The 16,424-nt window shown below is 44.6% G+C and overlaps 1 protein-coding gene across 1 annotated transcript in view; it reads left to right on the top strand.

Annotated features, from left to right (window-relative positions):
• Positions 1-3,651: 3,651 nt before the first annotated feature.
• Positions 3,652-16,424, top strand: part of KCND1 (potassium voltage-gated channel subfamily D member 1) — a gene marked incomplete at both ends in the record, with an annotated part of 57,997 nt that continues 45,224 nt past the window's right edge. The window contains one exon of the mRNA XM_081318112.1: positions 3,652-4,766. Within this exon, the coding sequence (XP_081174238.1) occupies positions 3,652-4,766 (1,115 nt within the window). The remainder of the gene's footprint in view (positions 4,767-16,424) is intronic.

Below are 16,424 nucleotides of genomic sequence, written 5' to 3'. Positions count from 1 at the left end.
TGCAGGTAGCTGTTTCTGCCAAGAGGCACTCAGAGAAGCATATATCAATTAAAAATAAAAATAAAAAATCAATAAAACAGCAAAACTTAGAAATCATAAAAACGCCACAGCAATCATAACATTAACTTAATAAAACCTTGTCCTCTCTGTGTTACCGCACTTATTGTTCATCTCCAGTACTGTACGTATTAGTTCAGATGAAGAGAAATTAAAAAAACAACACGAAAACAAAACCTCGCAGCATTCAGCAAGATCAAGAATTGAACGGAATGTAGGCTGCCTGCTTTGTGCCAATTTAGGCCCTACTACTACTACCTTTGCTCCCATACCAGAAAAGGAATTTGGATGTAGAAAACCACCAAGAGGCATTCCCAGCCTTCCCAGGGGGAAGGGGAATTTTTTTTTTTGGAGGGTGTTAGTCTTAAGAGGGAGAACATTCTCCTTTGGGACCTTATCACCTCTTCGATTTTGCGGAAGCTGTATGAACCCAACTGTCAGACAAAGTAGGGCGCGCTCTAGAAGAGCGGGGGTTCCGAGGCTCTGCTTACCGCAAGCGACGCTCCCCGCGATCTCCAGAGGGGGCGCTGTGAGGAGAAGCCCGGGATTTTTCCTGTGCGAGCTCGGAAGGAGGAGCGGCAGCCCTAGATTCATTGAGAGAAGCTCGCCCCTCCCGCCCTGTGGCGATTATGCCCTCTCTTTCCCTGATCCTCCTCCCCTTCGTACTTTATCCTGCATGGCACCAAATTTGAAATTCCTACGGAGGCTTATAAACCTAAGGCAGCACAGCAGCACTGCGCATCGGGGAAGATTTCTGAGCTGCGGTCGGAAAGGGAATAAGCCCGGGTTTAAACGGCGGGACTGGGAAGTAGGTTTCCAGCGGAAAGCAAAAGGGGGCGGGGGATAGGAAAGAGAAGGATGCAGGGTGGACAGGACACGTCTGGTTCTTCAAGGCGTTGGAAGGGCCCGATCGTCCTTGCTGCTCGCCAGAAATCTCGACGGTCCGCCGGACTTCTTTCACACCTGCTGTTTGGCCCCCTCCCGGGCTTCTGCCTCCTTCGTCTCTAAGCACTTTCCTGTGGCTTGGAAGTGCTATCTGTTGATCGGGCGCTTCTCCAATCCTTTCCCCCGCTTCCTGTCTCCCGCAGCAGCCCATCTCTAGTTTCTCACCAGTCCCCAGAGCATCCCGGTCTCTCTTGATGCACTCTTTAAGATATCTGGTTTATTTTATTTTTTTGCTCCCCCCCCCCTAGGAGGTTATCTTAGCAAGCTCTTTTTCCGTTCCCGGGGGTCGTTCTTCTTCTTTTTCCCACTTAACGCCGGATTCTCCTCTGTATCCACCCTATCTTTTTTGCTTTATTCTCCTGTTGAGCTCCTCCGTCTATCCCCGTTCCTATCCTTCCCTCCATGCCGGGCCATTCGTCCCACTCCTTTCTTCCAGCCTCTTGCCGCCACCACCGCCACCACCACCCCTTCCAGCCTGCGTCTTCCCTGCTACTGCTGGCCCCCGGCCGGCCCGAGCTCCGCCTGGGGTGCGCGCCTCCGCCGCCTGCGATGCAGCCACTCGCTGCTGCCAACCGCTCGCTCTGCCCCCTCCCTGCCGAATGCAGCTCACCCACACTCGCGCACACACTCTCAGATACACAAACACACGCGCGCGCACACACACACACACACACACACACGCGGCTCCTGGAGGGTGGGAGCGCGGCACAGTCAGACTGGCAAGCCGAGGGGAGCGGTGAGGATCGGCGCCGCCGAGGGCAACCGGAGCCTTGTCGCTTGCGTCCTGGGGGCGGCTCGGCACTTCCTGACCCGAATTCCATTATCACCCACCGGGATTTGCGGTGGTCAGGCTACTGCCTGTTTCTCGGACAATCTCTGGGGTAAGAGCCTCGCGTTAGCTTCCCCACCCAATTACTCCACGTATCAGTTAGATTGGGCTTCTTCACATCTTTAGCATCTTAGATTTGATGCTTTTGCTCCTCGGAGTTGCCACCATTCCATCAGGGATCACCGCCTTCTCTAAATTTGTCCTTCCTTTTCCTTCCTTCCTTCCTTCCTTCCTTCCTTCCTTCCTTCCTTCCTTCCTTCCTTCCTTCCTTCCTTCCTTCCTTCCTTCCTTCCTTTCCTTCGGATTTTTCTCTTTTCTCTTTTCAAACTTGCCTTGTTCTTTTCCCCTCCTGTCTTAAGTCTTGCCGTGTTCTTTTCCTGATTCCCATCCCCCTCCTTCCAGTTTCCCCCTGCACCTTCGCTTATTGGAATTGTTTTAAAATTCAGATTGTTTATAAAGATGTAGGCATGTTGTAGTTCAAGTCTAGCTTCCAGTTAGAGGTGGGAACTCTTGGCACAAGGAGACAGTTAATGGGAAAGTTTGTTTGGATCCTGAGGGTGTTTCTTGAGAAATGCTCTTTTCTCTCCCCAACCTTTCTCTGGGGCCATTGCTAGTTTGCCCTGAGAAGCAGCAGTTTTTACATCTTAGTAAGTACAAAGAAATGACAAGTGTTCCCTTGCCTTTGCCAAACTCTTTGACAAAGCTTCCTCGTGCCACATCTTGGACACAGCATTATGAAGAGCCATCATACTTTTTTGTCAGGGGCCTTTTGACTCTTACAATATGAAATAAGTCCCGTTGGCTCCTCTAGTCATTTGAGCTCTAGATTCCTAGATGTTATTCTAGCTCTGGAGAAGGATTCACGTAGTTATCAAAGAGCTGATTTCAAGGCGCCTTCCTCAGAGATGGTGTGCAATTGTGGATCTCATTCCCCTTGGCCAACTTCTAAGTATCTCTTCTCAAAAATGCAGTCAAAAGACTGGAGCCCAAACAAATGCCTCTTAGGATTAGCAGCTAATTAAACCATATTTTCATATAATATTTTTGGGTTTTAGTTTTCAAAGCAGGACTAGTGCAATAACTTAAGAACTGCTGCACTCACTCCAAATTCCATAATTTAATGGCATGTAGTTATGTTTTCTCATAGTTTGTCTGTTTCTCTATTTCTCTCTCTCTCTCCCCCCCCACCCTTTCTACAGCAATGTGTGTTCTCCCTAAAGGTGAAGGTATCCGTTGAGCCCCTTTCTCTTACCTCCCCATCCCATCTTGGTAGCCTGCCATCCATTTTCTCTGCCAACAGGGAGAAAGGTTCAAAAGACGAAGAACAGCAGAATAATATAATCCATTGCAGGTTTCCAGAGAGGAGTGTCTATTATGTCCAGTCTGCACAGAACCAAATGGTCAAATTAATCTGTCAACGGGCACAAACTATGGAGGAGAGCCCTGTCAGCTGCATTATCTCTTTCTGATGCACAATTATTGATAGTAGAGTATCTTGATCTGATTACAGAGCTGGAATGCTGCTTGACAGCAAGTTTTCTAATGCATCCAGATTTGTTAACATCCACTGAAAACAGCTTGGATATTTTTACAGAGGAGGAAAAAAGCATCACCATCCTTACTGGGATAAATACAGTACTTTGTTGTGCCTGGATATTTTACACAGAACTAATCTGGATGGCTACATCCCTACTGAGATTCTCTTAAGTCAGTGACTTATGGTTGAAACCGATCAAAGTAACCAGCTGAAAAATAGACAGCCCCTATTTGCCAAAAGTCTTTGAGCATAGAGGGTTTGATGGTGATACAGCTTATACAATATGGCTGCAGGAGTGGCAACCTGGCTGCCCTTTGCCCGGGCAGCAGCTGTGGGCTGGCTTCCGCTGGCCAAGAAGCCTATGCCCAAGCCTCCTCTGGACAATAAACACCGCCATGATGAAATCTTAGTGGTCAACGTTAGTGGAAAACGCTTCCAAACGTGGAAGAATACCCTTGACCGTTATCCAGATACCTTATTGGGCAGTTCGGAGAAGGAATTCTTTTTTGATGAAGACAGCAAGGAATATTTCTTTGATCGTGACCCAGAGATGTTTCGGCACATTCTCAATTTCTATCGTACCGGCAGACTCCATTACCCCCGCCAAGAGTGCATACAGGCCTTCGATGAAGAGCTGTCCTTTTATGGAATCATCCCAGAGCTGATTGGTGACTGCTGCTTGGAGGAATACCGAGATCGCAAAAAGGAGAATGCAGAGCGCCTGGCTGAGGATGAAGAAGCTGAGATTGCCACGGACACCGCCTTGCCACCAGATAGCACATTCCGCCAACAGCTCTGGAGAGCATTTGAGACCCCCCACACCAGCACCATGGCTTTGGTCTTCTACTATGTGACTGGTTTCTTCATTGCCGTCTCAGTCATTGCCAATGTGGTGGAGACAATCCCCTGCCGGCCACCTCCCGGGCAGAAGAGAAGCATGTCCTGCGGAGATCGTTTCCCCAAAGCTTTCTTCTGCATGGATACGGCTTGTGTCCTCATCTTCACCTTTGAGTATCTCATGCGGCTTTTTGCGGCCCCAAGTCGATTTAAGTTCATGAAGAGCGTGATGAGTATCATTGACGTTGTAGCCATCATGCCTTATTACATTGGGCTGGTGATGCCAGAAAATGAGAATGTCTCGGGGGCTTTTGTGACCCTGAGAGTCTTCCGTGTCTTCCGCATCTTCAAGTTCTCGCGCCACTCACAGGGCCTAAGGATCCTGGGCTATACCCTCAAGAGCTGTGCCTCTGAATTGGGCTTCCTTCTCTTCTCCCTCACTATGGCTATCATCATTTTTGCTACTGTTATGTTCTACGCTGAAAAGAGCACAACGGAGACCAACTTCACCAGCATCCCTGCTGCCTTTTGGTACACTATCGTCACCATGACCACCCTTGGGTGAGTTACCCACTTTTAGGCATGGCCCTAAGGCCTCAACTCTACACTGTTCTTCTCTCTGCTCAAATAGAAAAAATATATATCTCCAATTACATTTCTTTTGGAAGCTGATTATCAGGTTGATGTCTAATGGCATTCTGGCTTTGCGGTTAATTAATGTACCCTAAGACCAGGCTATTGTCAGATAATGAGCTGCGGGAATTAAGAGCTTGTCAGTTTCCAGAGTAGAAATGAGAGCCAAGCAATTAGGAGATGGGTAAGCAGTGAGTTCATACAGGCCACTAGATTGGTTTGGAAGTTAAGTCATCTGCAAATGGGTCCAGATAGCCTTTTCCCCAGACACTCTTATAAAGTGGTGGCAAAAACGCTGGCTCTGCCAAATGAAAGAGAGGACATGTGCCCTCACCTTTAAATGATTCTGAGATCAATGCGGCATTGTCTTCAAGGAGATACTGTCAAAAAAAAGTGTCTTTATCTTTGGGGGAAGGTGAGGAGACACCCATATGAGAACCAAGAGAAATTGAGATGGGGCCTATTGATATCAAATAAGTGTGAGTTGCAAACTAAAAGGGCAATGGAAGAAGGAAAGGAGGGAGGGAGGGAGGGAGGGAGGGAGGGAAGAAGGAAGGAAGGAAGGAAGGAAGGAAGGAAGGAAGGAAGGAAGGAAGGAAGGAAGGAAGGAAGGAAGGAAGGATGGATTTAGGAAAGATGTATAAATATGTGGACCTTTTCTCCCCAAAACAGAAGAACCATTTTGTATCTGTTGTGGATGAAAACTTTAGCCTTTTCTTTCAAATATAGCATTTCCTCCATTTCACCATTCTGTACACAATGCACTGACTTGTAATCATAGCTCTGGCTGCTGTACAGAAGCACTAATCTTCCTTTTTAAACTACCACATTGGGGGATATGTATGCATTCTAGAACTGTATGCACTTTCTGGAAAAATGATTTTAGATGCACTCGTGCATCCCTACTTGCCGGTTGAATTTTTAAATGTTGGGACTGGTGGGGGGCGGGGCGGTCTGGCATTTCACAATGTTAGCTGCCTTCAGAGATTTGTTTTCCTCAGTCAACTGATTGATTCTCTTTTTCCTCTGAATTCAACTGGATATCATGTGTTACATTAAAACAGGAATAGAAAGTCTAGTGTCTCATCAGAGGTCCGTATAACATTTTAGTTCCAATTCATTTCTGGGCTCTCCAGGATCCAGATTCCATGATGGGGTTAGTTTGATCACTTTTAGAATCAAGAGATTAGATCAGATTATTTATTAAGTTATTAAAATCAGGTTATTGATGTTGTAATATATATAAATACATAGCACTTTATAATTTACCATTAGCAAAAGACAAGTTCCTTCTCTCAGTGGCTTATTTACAATAGAAACAAAGAGAAATTGGGGCATCATCAGAAAAAGAGGGTAAAAAGGGGTTGTTGGAGCAGATAGTGGATGGCTATTTTGAAAGATTCGGGGTGGTATAAATCTGGTGGTATAAAATCATGGGCTTTTTGGAAGTCTGCAGGAAGCCTGAGGCTATGTGATGCCACTAGGTTTATTATTAACAGAGGGCTTTCCTGTATTCCAATGAATCATTATTTCTGGCATCTATTTTTGTACCTCTTTTGTTTTATCATTACTGGGAGCATATCACGCTGCTACAAGACTTCAGTGTAGAATCAAAGTTGGGCAGTTTTTATAATCCATCAGCTTCCATCTGGGAGAACTTAATGAAAGTGTGTTGAGACTGGGTGAGACCTAGTTTCATTTCTATTCTCCCTGTAAGATTCTCCAAGGATAGTACATCTGGAATTACTCCCATTTTATCCTAACAACAGCTGTATGGAGCTGGCCTAGGGTGAGAGAAAGGGCAGTGAGAAAGGAGAGAGTTCTAGAGAGCCACAGGCAAGTGTCAAGGAGATTTGGAGAATCTGGTCAGATATACTGAGAGTACTTTCAAAAGTTATCCAGAATGATCCTTTGACCGACTATTAATTTCCAAGAAGAGGGCTCTCAGGCTTCAAGTCTCCCTGGACGCCATTCTCAGTCTGTCTGATCAAATTTCCTAAATCCTCTTGACATTTGCCTCTGAATCTCCATCAGCAGTGGATAAGAGAAAGAGATTTTGACTAGAGGGTGACCAAAAATATAAGCGCTGCTCTTGAATAAGGCATTAGGTCTGGTTGAAAATAAACAACCAGGAGAAAAAGCAAAAAGAAACAAAAAAAGCTAGATGGGGGCTTAGTGTCATTTATCGTGCATGTTTTGGCTTGATTCTGAGGGAGGGAAGAAAAGAAATAAGGGGGAAAAAATTATCTACTTCTCGGACACCAGGAAATTATTTATTATCTTACCAACTGGAATTGGTGTTGCTGCTTCAAACTGAAAATCTGGGTGATGGATTTGTTAAGGCAATCATTAAAGATCACTTCCATTCTTCCATATTCTGGAGGTGGAAGGGCGATAGTTCAGTGCAATGATGGGTTGGCCAGAAACACAACAGGGTTTCTTTTGGTAAGAAGGAAGCTGTGCTATATACTCTTTCCCCCCCCCCCATCAGAATGTATCCATATGGCTATGGAAGTGATTTCTTGACAGTTTTGAAGCATGAATGGGTAGATTGCGCCTCTGGATCAGGCAAATGGACCTTTGATTCACTGTATGTTGGAAGTGGGCCAGGTTGGGACTGAAGGCTGATCCTTCAGGATCAGGACCATTGGGAGTCTGGCAAAGAGGAGAAAGAAGAGAGCAGCATGAACAGGTGGTGACAGGTTTGAATGAAAAGAATCATCTTTCTCTGCTGTGTCTAAACTTAATGAGAATCTACTGGTTGCTATAACATTTCCCCAGTGTCAGCAGCTGAGCTAGCAAGAACTCTTGGCTCCCTTCCTTTCCAGTCTCTACTAGGCCTTGCTGAGAATTACCCTTCCCAATAAATCCCAACCATAATTCCCAACTCCTTTCCTGTTCTCAACGAGGCCAGAAAGCTCTGCTTCTCATTCTACTCTCCTCTCCTGAAATCCGATGGTTCCCATTATTGGGAAGCTTAATTATCTGCCCGGTTCCCATCCTGCTCAATTAAGTTTTAATAACTTGCTTGCACTTGTGCCAGAGAGACACCCGCTGTCGGCAAACATGCCCCCTCCCAGTTCCCAGCCCTGAAGATGTCAGTGAAAGCCTCTGTTTCCACATAAAGGGGCATCAGGGCATCTGAGCTGCTTTCCCCTCAAGAACTGGGCCAGGAAGCTAGGTGTCCTGGCATCCCATTTGGTAACCAACTCTGCCCAGAATAAAGCCTCTCTTTTTCCTCATGGCATTCTCCCTTGGCTCTTCTCCAGCAGCCCTCACACAGCTCTTTCATTTTCTGCTGGGTACACGTGGACCAGCCTTTGATACCTTAAGCAGCAGAATATTAAGCCAGGCTCACCATTAATCACCACAGTGATCCCGGTGGCTCTGCAGCTTTTTTAGCTTGGCAGAGGCACAGCCTTTTCCTTTCATCCATGAGAGCCCAATAGAACTGCTTTCCTGGATAGAAAAAGCTCTCTGCCCAGAGCCCCCACGATGGAAGGTCCTAGTAGCTTGGATAGAATTTATTTTTCTTAGGGGTCATATAAATAACAAAGACAGAATACCTGCTGTTGTCAAATGTTACCTTGGGTGTGCTTTCTAGAAGGAATTTATCATTTATTTATTATTTCTTTGCCACTCATCTTGCTGTGAGTTTACTCTGTGCGGCTCTGGTATGGACTAGTGCAGGGGTAGGCAACCTCGGCTCTTTTATGACTCGTGGACTTCAGCTCCCAGAATTCCTGAGTCAGCTATGCTGACTCAGGAACTCTGGGAGTTGAAGTCCATGAGACATAAAAGAGCTGAGGTTGCCTACCCCTGGACTAGTGTGTAATATTAGGTCACAGCAAGCCATTCCGCAGCAGGTGCTTTCCTGCAGTCTTTGGCCTAGGACAGTGATGGCGAACCTTTTAGAGACCAAGTGCCCAAACTGCAACCCAAAACCCACTTATGTATTGTCGGGTGCCGGGTGGGCGTGGCCCATTGGGTGGGCATGGCTGTGGTGGTAACAGCAGACTGGGTGGGACTAAAAAGTTCAATCAGTCAATTCCAACTTTGAGAGATCTTTTTTTTTCCTGCGAGAAGTTGAAATTGGTTGATTGAACCTTTTTTTTTTTTTGCACACAGCGGCGGAGGCCTAAAGCGAAAAGGTTTAATAAAACCCAGCTGAAGGCCTAGGACTGGGACAACGGTGCGTGTGCCCACAGAGAGGGCTCTGCGTGCCACCAGTGGCACGCGTGCCATAAGTTCGCCACCACAGGCCTAGGACTTTAGTCACACAGAGAGGAAATTTGTGGAACTGAGCCTCTGAGATAGCTGGGGAGAACCCTACCTTGTCATTTCTATTCTCCACCTGTAAAATGGGAATAGAGTGAATTAACTTGCAAGATTGATGTTAATGCTTAATGGATCCAGTGAATCAGATCAAGTCATCAAGCTTACTGCAAGAGTTGGCCACTTAATTTGGATCCATCTGTGACACTGATTCTCTCTGAGTCGCCTTGCCAGGCCATGTTGTTGCTGTAACCACCTCATGGACTTTTCCTTTTTTGCACAGTCTTTGAAAGTGCAGGATACCTCTTGGGCTCTAAAAGGGCAGTTCAGGGACCTCCCTAACATAGTCACGCCTGGAAGGATGGGAATGGCAGTCTAACACATTTGGAGGTAAGCTGGTTGGGGAAGGCTGGCTGGATGATTGTCTCCAGGGCACTCTTGCCGTTGCTTGCTGCCAGCATGAAGCCATTCTTGTCCCCGAGGCCTGAAGTGAAGCTTTTCTCCAGCTTTCCATTCTCCAGCCCGACCTCTGGACAATGTCCTTGGTTATTCCACATTTTTTCTGTGCCACCCTGCCAGGGATACCTAGCTCGTCTTGCCCCGAGGAAGTATAAGTTGTACATACTTCCCTGGCTGCCACATTTTTCCTCCTCTTCTCCTGTCGCTTCTCCTCTCTGTTCCCGGTACAATTTGTCTCTTTTCCGTCAACGTTCTGCCCGTGGACTTCTCGATTCGTAAGAGCAATCTCCTGACAGCTTTCCTTCCCCTCGGTATTCTAGCCCTCAATCTCCCTGCATACTCAGTTAACAGGACATCATCCTTCATGCAGTCCAAATTAAAAATAGCTCTGGGGTGATGCAGCCTCTTGTATAAACGGGTGCCTTGCCACAAAATGGGTGGCATCAGCATGTACCCAGAGAAAGGCTCAGGGTACACCCGGCTGCTCTTTCTATTTGACATAGTTCCATCTTAACATCAAAGAAGAAGAAAACTAATTATCCCCCCCCCTTTTTTTTCTCCCCCCCCCCAAGGTATTTTCAAAGGCGTTTCTGGCTGTTTGTCCACTTCTGCAGGGGCAGTGCCAGTTCTGGGTTTCCCCAGTCTGGATGCAGCCAGGTCAGCAATTCCGAGCTTTTATTGTTGTTGCTGAGTAATTTCTCTTTATGGGCTAAGTCACTTAATGTGTAACCAAAGGGAGGGGGAATGAAATAAATAAATTTCCAGGCAGTGAAGGAGCCTACGTAGGAATTAAATTATTTATAGTAGGACCAGGGAAAGATTAGAGAACTGGCTCCAACTGAAAGAGAATTCTGATCAAATTGTGGGCTGCAGGAATGGACCATTTCTTGATGGAAAGGATTTGGCTGGAAAAAGAGGGAAGCAGGTTAAATTAAGGGGTAAAGAATCATTAGGAGGGAGGGCTAATGAGAATGAAGAAGACCCACTGGCTGCTTCCCATTGAGCTCTACTGATCTGACCAGCTCTGCAGCCTCAAAAAGGGAACTGTTGGGTTATTTCAAAATGATGAAACTCAAGAGATGATAGATTCTTCCCTTGCTCCATTCGGACGCAGGGCGATTGGCTCTGGGTTTCTTTTCAGAACTTGTATTTTTTTTTAACTTAAAATTCAGAAGCAAATACTGGTGAGATTAAAAAGATGTAGATGTTTGGATTGTGTGTGTGTGTGTGTGTGTGTGTGTGTAAAGCCTGAATTCAATTGCAGTTACAAAATAGTGCACAAAGCACCTTAAAAAGGTGAGGAAAAGTCAACTGCCCTGCCCTCAAATTGGCAGCATTAGATTAACCCTTGCGAATTCCTTATCCATCTAAGAACAGCCTGCACTTAAGCCTCAAAACATTGTTTAAGACTTCCACCTTTAGATTTGGGACATCTTGTAGGGATGAAATTTATAAATTTGTTTGAAATGGAGCATAGTTTGCCTCATCCATCAAACCTATTTCAAGTGCTCATGTCAAAGCTTCAGCTAGGTGTGGAATAAATCTCTCTCTAGGAACGCCAATACCGTGAGCAAATAATTCAAAGAGGAGGCTCAGGTCAAGTTTTTTTTAAAAAAATTCCCATTTATATCCCGCCCTTCTCCGAAGACTCAGGGCGGCTTACAATCTAAGAAGCACAAATCAATGTGCTTAGCAATAGACTTCATTCTATGTATATGCCTGCTTGTTAGGGCTTTCGCCCCCCCCCCCACGCAAGCGGCATTATTACAAAGTCAGCTTAATTGCCCCCAACAATCTGGGTCCTCATTTTACCTACCTCGGAAGGATGGAAGGCTGAGTCAACCTTGAGCCTGGTGGGACTCGAACCTGCACTAATTGCAGGCAGCTGGTGTTACTTAAGGAGGCATTAGCCCACTGCTCCACCAAGTTTTTATTGTAGATGCAAATTTTTTTTTTTTAATGATGAAAAACAGCTACTACAGAATCAAGGAATCTGGCCCTACTTATAGGTTAGCTCTAGAGTTTAGGCCCTCTATCTATTTCTCCCACTTTCAATGGGATGGAATGTATGTTGCCTGTTCTCATATTTGGATGCTGATGGAACATGCTTGGGGTTCTTGATTAGGGTTAGGGTCAGGCAAGGCAATTTTTGTCTTGCCACCTTCAGTGGCATGTAACTGGGCATGTGGGAGCAATGACAGACTGTTTCTGAGGTTGTAAAAAGTTCCATTTTCTCAGCATCCAGTAGCTATAGCTATTTGCATCTGTGGAGGGGAAACATGGATACAAAGAACCCCACGTCTGCAGAACAAAATGCAGTTATGTGATTTTAAAAACAGAAAAAGAAATGCAAGCACCAAAGCTTGCATAATGATTTTTAACTTGGCACAATTTTGCTGTGGCTTATGGCTCTTTCACCAGGCATAACCATAAGGGGTAGGAACTTGCTTCTTTTTATATTGAAAACCGAAATTCTCAGGAACCTCCACTTCCCAAGAACTTCATCTGCATTTCCACAGAATTATGGTGCATGCATTGCCTTGTTGGGTTGAATAAACCATGGCACCTTTCTGTTTAGAAAGAAAGAAAGAATTTCATAGTAATGAGCTGCCACTGAATAGACCTAATATGTAGGCTGGATGATAAGATTAGTTGATGGAAAAGCAGAATCACAAGTATGTGTGGGAGAGGAATGCATCCTTTTTTATGCAAGCAAGTATCAGGACTTTGAGGCTGGAAGTGAAATGAAGGGTGGCAGTGCCAACATGACCAGAAAACAGAGTTTAATTTGCTGTCTCCTGGCCTTTGGCTAACCAGAGGCCCAGTGGTGTTGCTGAATCACTAACCCCATCATACTGTGAATGCTGTATCAGTTGACTGTGGAGGGCTCCCAATTTCTACATAAGTAGCTGCCTTGCCACAAGCCAAACCACGCTGATCCAGAATTTTCAGGTCTTTCTTGAGATTCCTTCAGCAGAGATCTTCTCACTTGCAGTGGAACATGGACTTTATCTCTGAGATGGGGCCAGTTTTTGGCCAATCTGCAGAACCCCCTCCCTGTTCTCTCATAGAATTATTCTCATTCTACTGCTGGAATGAATTTTGTTATTTAGGTGCCTAGTGATTTATTGTTTCAACCATTGGCTTTCTTTGCCTAGCACACTAAAACAAAAAAAAGTGTGGTTTACAATCCATAAATTGAATTTCAGCTAAGCCATACTATGGTTTGCTTCTTTGTGGCTTAGCGTGGTACAAATCCACCAATTGTGTTTCGTTTAATAAACGATTAAGCAAATGATGGCATTGCATGGCATATGAACTGAACCACTGACTTCCAACTCTGTTTTAGGTAATGAGGATGAATAGAACTGTAGCCTTAGTGTAAGTCCGACTTTCCTAATCCATAGCTTTATTTGAACCACTTTCGAAGTTTGGCTCCAAGATCGCCAAATTATGGTTATACTCATGCCATTGGGAATACTTTGTGTTTAGAAGAAGCATGGGCATATACAAAGGGTTCTTCCTCAATTACAGTTGACAGTGAAATTTTGCAAATTGTTCATTGTGTTGCATGCTGAACTGGAAATCCAGCTGATAGAACAAAATGTGTTTCTATGAAAAGAGGCACATTTTTTGAGGCTTGAAGAGCTTCTCCGTCGGCCAGACTAGACAGGCCATACTAACCCTTCAGGTGATGCTTTCAAGTAGGTGGATAGACAGCAGTGGCTGGGAAACTAATGTGGGATGTCATCCAAGGGAAATAGAAAGGCAGCCAATATCTTCATCCCCCATTCAAAACTTGCTACAGAAATTTCCTTTTATTCAATGCAGTTAGTTCTCATCTACTTGCTTCTGGCAAGCACTTTTCTCTTGAAAAAGGATTTTGCAAACTAAAACACCCTGAGATCGATCACTTGCTTGGCTCAGGAGACCTTTGATGCATTTTACATCCCCAGTCTGGTGCACTCCACCTTAGTAGGAAGATAATTCCCACCTCAGCCAGCCAGTACAGCCAATGGTGCTGCTGGCAAAAGGACAGTGAGAAATGCAGCGTAGTGCACAGGGAAAGCACCAGGTTGGGGAATGTCATTCTGGGTGGGTTTTTTTTAATAGAAAGACTTGGTGATGCTGTTCATTCTACTTTGGGGATCTTCATGCAATGGTGCAAACAAAGCTCCTTGTCTTTGAAGCCCAGAAAGCAGCCACTTCCTCTGGCATCCTGTTTCCAAATACTTCCCAGCTCCCCACGTGCGCAGTTCCCCTCACTCGCATTCTCAGCAGGAGTGTGCTGTTTCTGCATGAACACACTCATGCAGGCATTCTGGATGCAGCTGTTTTAATGTTTCAGGAAGGGAGGGGTTTTTTATGCTCATGCCGGTCTGCTACGCAAAAAGACCCATTTGGAAGGCTTTGCAGCTGCAGTCTATACTCACACAAAGCCATTGTGTGTTTGGTTTTGGCTTAATGCATTAAGGGGAATCCAGCTGTTAGGGTTTTTAAATCATCATTTAGAATGTTAGTGAAGTCAGCCAGTGGTGGCTTTTCAGCAGTCCGTTCATGGGTTGGGGAAACGTGGCTCATACCGAAGGGTCACTCAATCTGGATTGCCTCTTTAGTGGTGTCCAAGGTTTTGAAGAAGGAATGATAATTGCCTAACTCCTTTGCCTTTGAGAAGGATGTGATTCTGATGGTTTTGGAACAGATCCAGAGTCCTGGGATGAAAAGAGCAGGTGACAGCAGTGAAGGCTTGAGAAATGGGCAGATTTGCCAACAGAAGACCTTTCTATTGCCTTGACAAGAATGAGTTTTATTGTAGAGAATGTTTTGTTCAATATAGGTTTATTTATGTACTTTTGCTGCTACCACAAACTGATAATGCTCCAGTCTTGTAGCCATTTGCTGGGAGTAGAACTCAATAGGGCTTGTTTCTTTGAACTTTTAACATTTTATAAAGAATGAGGAAATGGATCTCTGCCCCAGGGTACATACACCCTAGAAATATATCCAAAAGAGAGAGCTGAAGAGAGAAAGGGAAATGAAGACAGGGCTCTGTAGGAAAATTATTAGGTTTCTGAAGTCATGCTGCTCTATCCTAAAATGGTGGTGCTTGATATGGATTTTTACAAGAATTGACTTGAGCAGGGATAATCTTTAAAGGACAGTAGATATCAATGTTTTTTTTTAGAAAGGCCAATTGATAGATCTTCAATTTCTAAGCAATTCATTTATGTATTATATTAAAACAAGCATTTTGCAATACATACAGTCTCAAAAAATCCACATACTTCAAGCCAGTAAACATGAGGCAAATTGAGAGCATTAGCCTAATTTATTTTCATTTCTAACTCTGCCTGGGTGTGTGATGGGAGAGTGATAGAACTCTGGGGGCTCTTATTCAGGCCTCCCTCTGGATTCTGAAATTTCAGCAGGCCGTCATACCTCTAAGGAACAGACATGTAGGCGTGGGGGTTTTATTCCCAAAAGCATGGCTATTGCTCCCAGGTTCCTTATTCAGCCCTGTTTTCCCCTGCATTTTTTCCTTGCCCTTTCACTATATTTCTACAGAAGAAAATTGGAAAATATTTTGTATCTGAAGAGCAGGGCAGCAAGGGAAAGCGTGTGTGTCAGGATTTTCTGGCTTATTTCTGTAAGACTTGCATTGTCTTTTTCTTTGCTTAATACAAACTTAAACCCACAAAACTCTAAATCTGATGCTTGATCATTGGAACTGGAGGGCACAAAATAATCTGGGCAACACAGCACCCCTGGAGCATAAATTGCATATCCTTGTCATAATACACAGAGCTCTTGCTAAATTATATTAACACAGCAGAATCCAAATCATCGCCAGTCAAGAAAAGATGGCTTCACTCAAACACCTTTCAAATGCAATTTGGTTTCTGCTGGCTAATCCATGCAGATTTTAGTGGATTAATCTGGCATTTAAAGCTAAGTATTCCTGCAACCCTTTGTGGTTGCCAAACTGATATGAAGTGAAAATGCCTTGTTGTACCAGACCTGTGATTGATGTTTCTCTACCAATATAAATGTAGGCAGCTTTGTTTTACCAAAGGATATGGGAAGTGCTGCATCCAGCACAAGGGAGACATACACTGACAAACCAAATCATTTCCATTTGCACTATACCCATTGCTGAAATCTTGATTACTTGTGGAGGATGTTGCCACAGTAAATTGACTGGGGCTATTGACTCTCTTGGCTTTCCCAAGAACAGACCCAGCCAGCAGGCATGCTGTCAGTGCATCAAAAACATCTTCTTTCCAAATCCCTTCTTCCATCCCATTTCAGACATGGGGAATTTTGTCAGTCCAGTTTTCCCATCTCAGCCTATTCTCTGCTCATCACCTCTGTACTGTGATAGTCTGCAATGCAAGGTTACTGCATCTTCTTTCCAGTGGAGTGGAAATGCTATGAGTTGGTACCTAGGGATTATATGAATATTTCATGCTATCCATATTTATAATCAGTGCCAGCAAAATATATCCTCCTTGAAGGCAGAGAGGAAGGATCTTTGGTGTTTATCTTACAGCTGGTTGTCATATTTGTTTCCTGTCCATTGCAGAAATCTACCCTCCCTTTTGACATCTGCAAAGTAGAAAAAGACAAACATCTAACTTATGTAAAATGTTTCTAATTACCCACTTACCTTTGACTTGATCTCCTCCCAATATATCCTCAAGGTGGACACAGATTGAACATTGAATTGTGATCCAAAGGAAGCCAGTCAGCCTGGAAGTTATTGATGATTCTCTGGAATGATAAAGATTTGTGTTGAAGCTAGCCTAAGACATTTTATTGTTTTTCCATTGGTGCTCAGCAACCAAAGAAATA

This window comes from Vipera berus, assembly GCF_964194415.1.
Source record: "Vipera berus genome assembly, chromosome: 2".
NCBI classification, from domain to species: Eukaryota; Metazoa; Chordata; class Lepidosauria; order Squamata; family Viperidae; genus Vipera; species Vipera berus.
The sequence above is the reverse complement of the archived record's forward strand: the minus strand, read 5'-3'. Positions and strand labels throughout refer to the sequence as shown.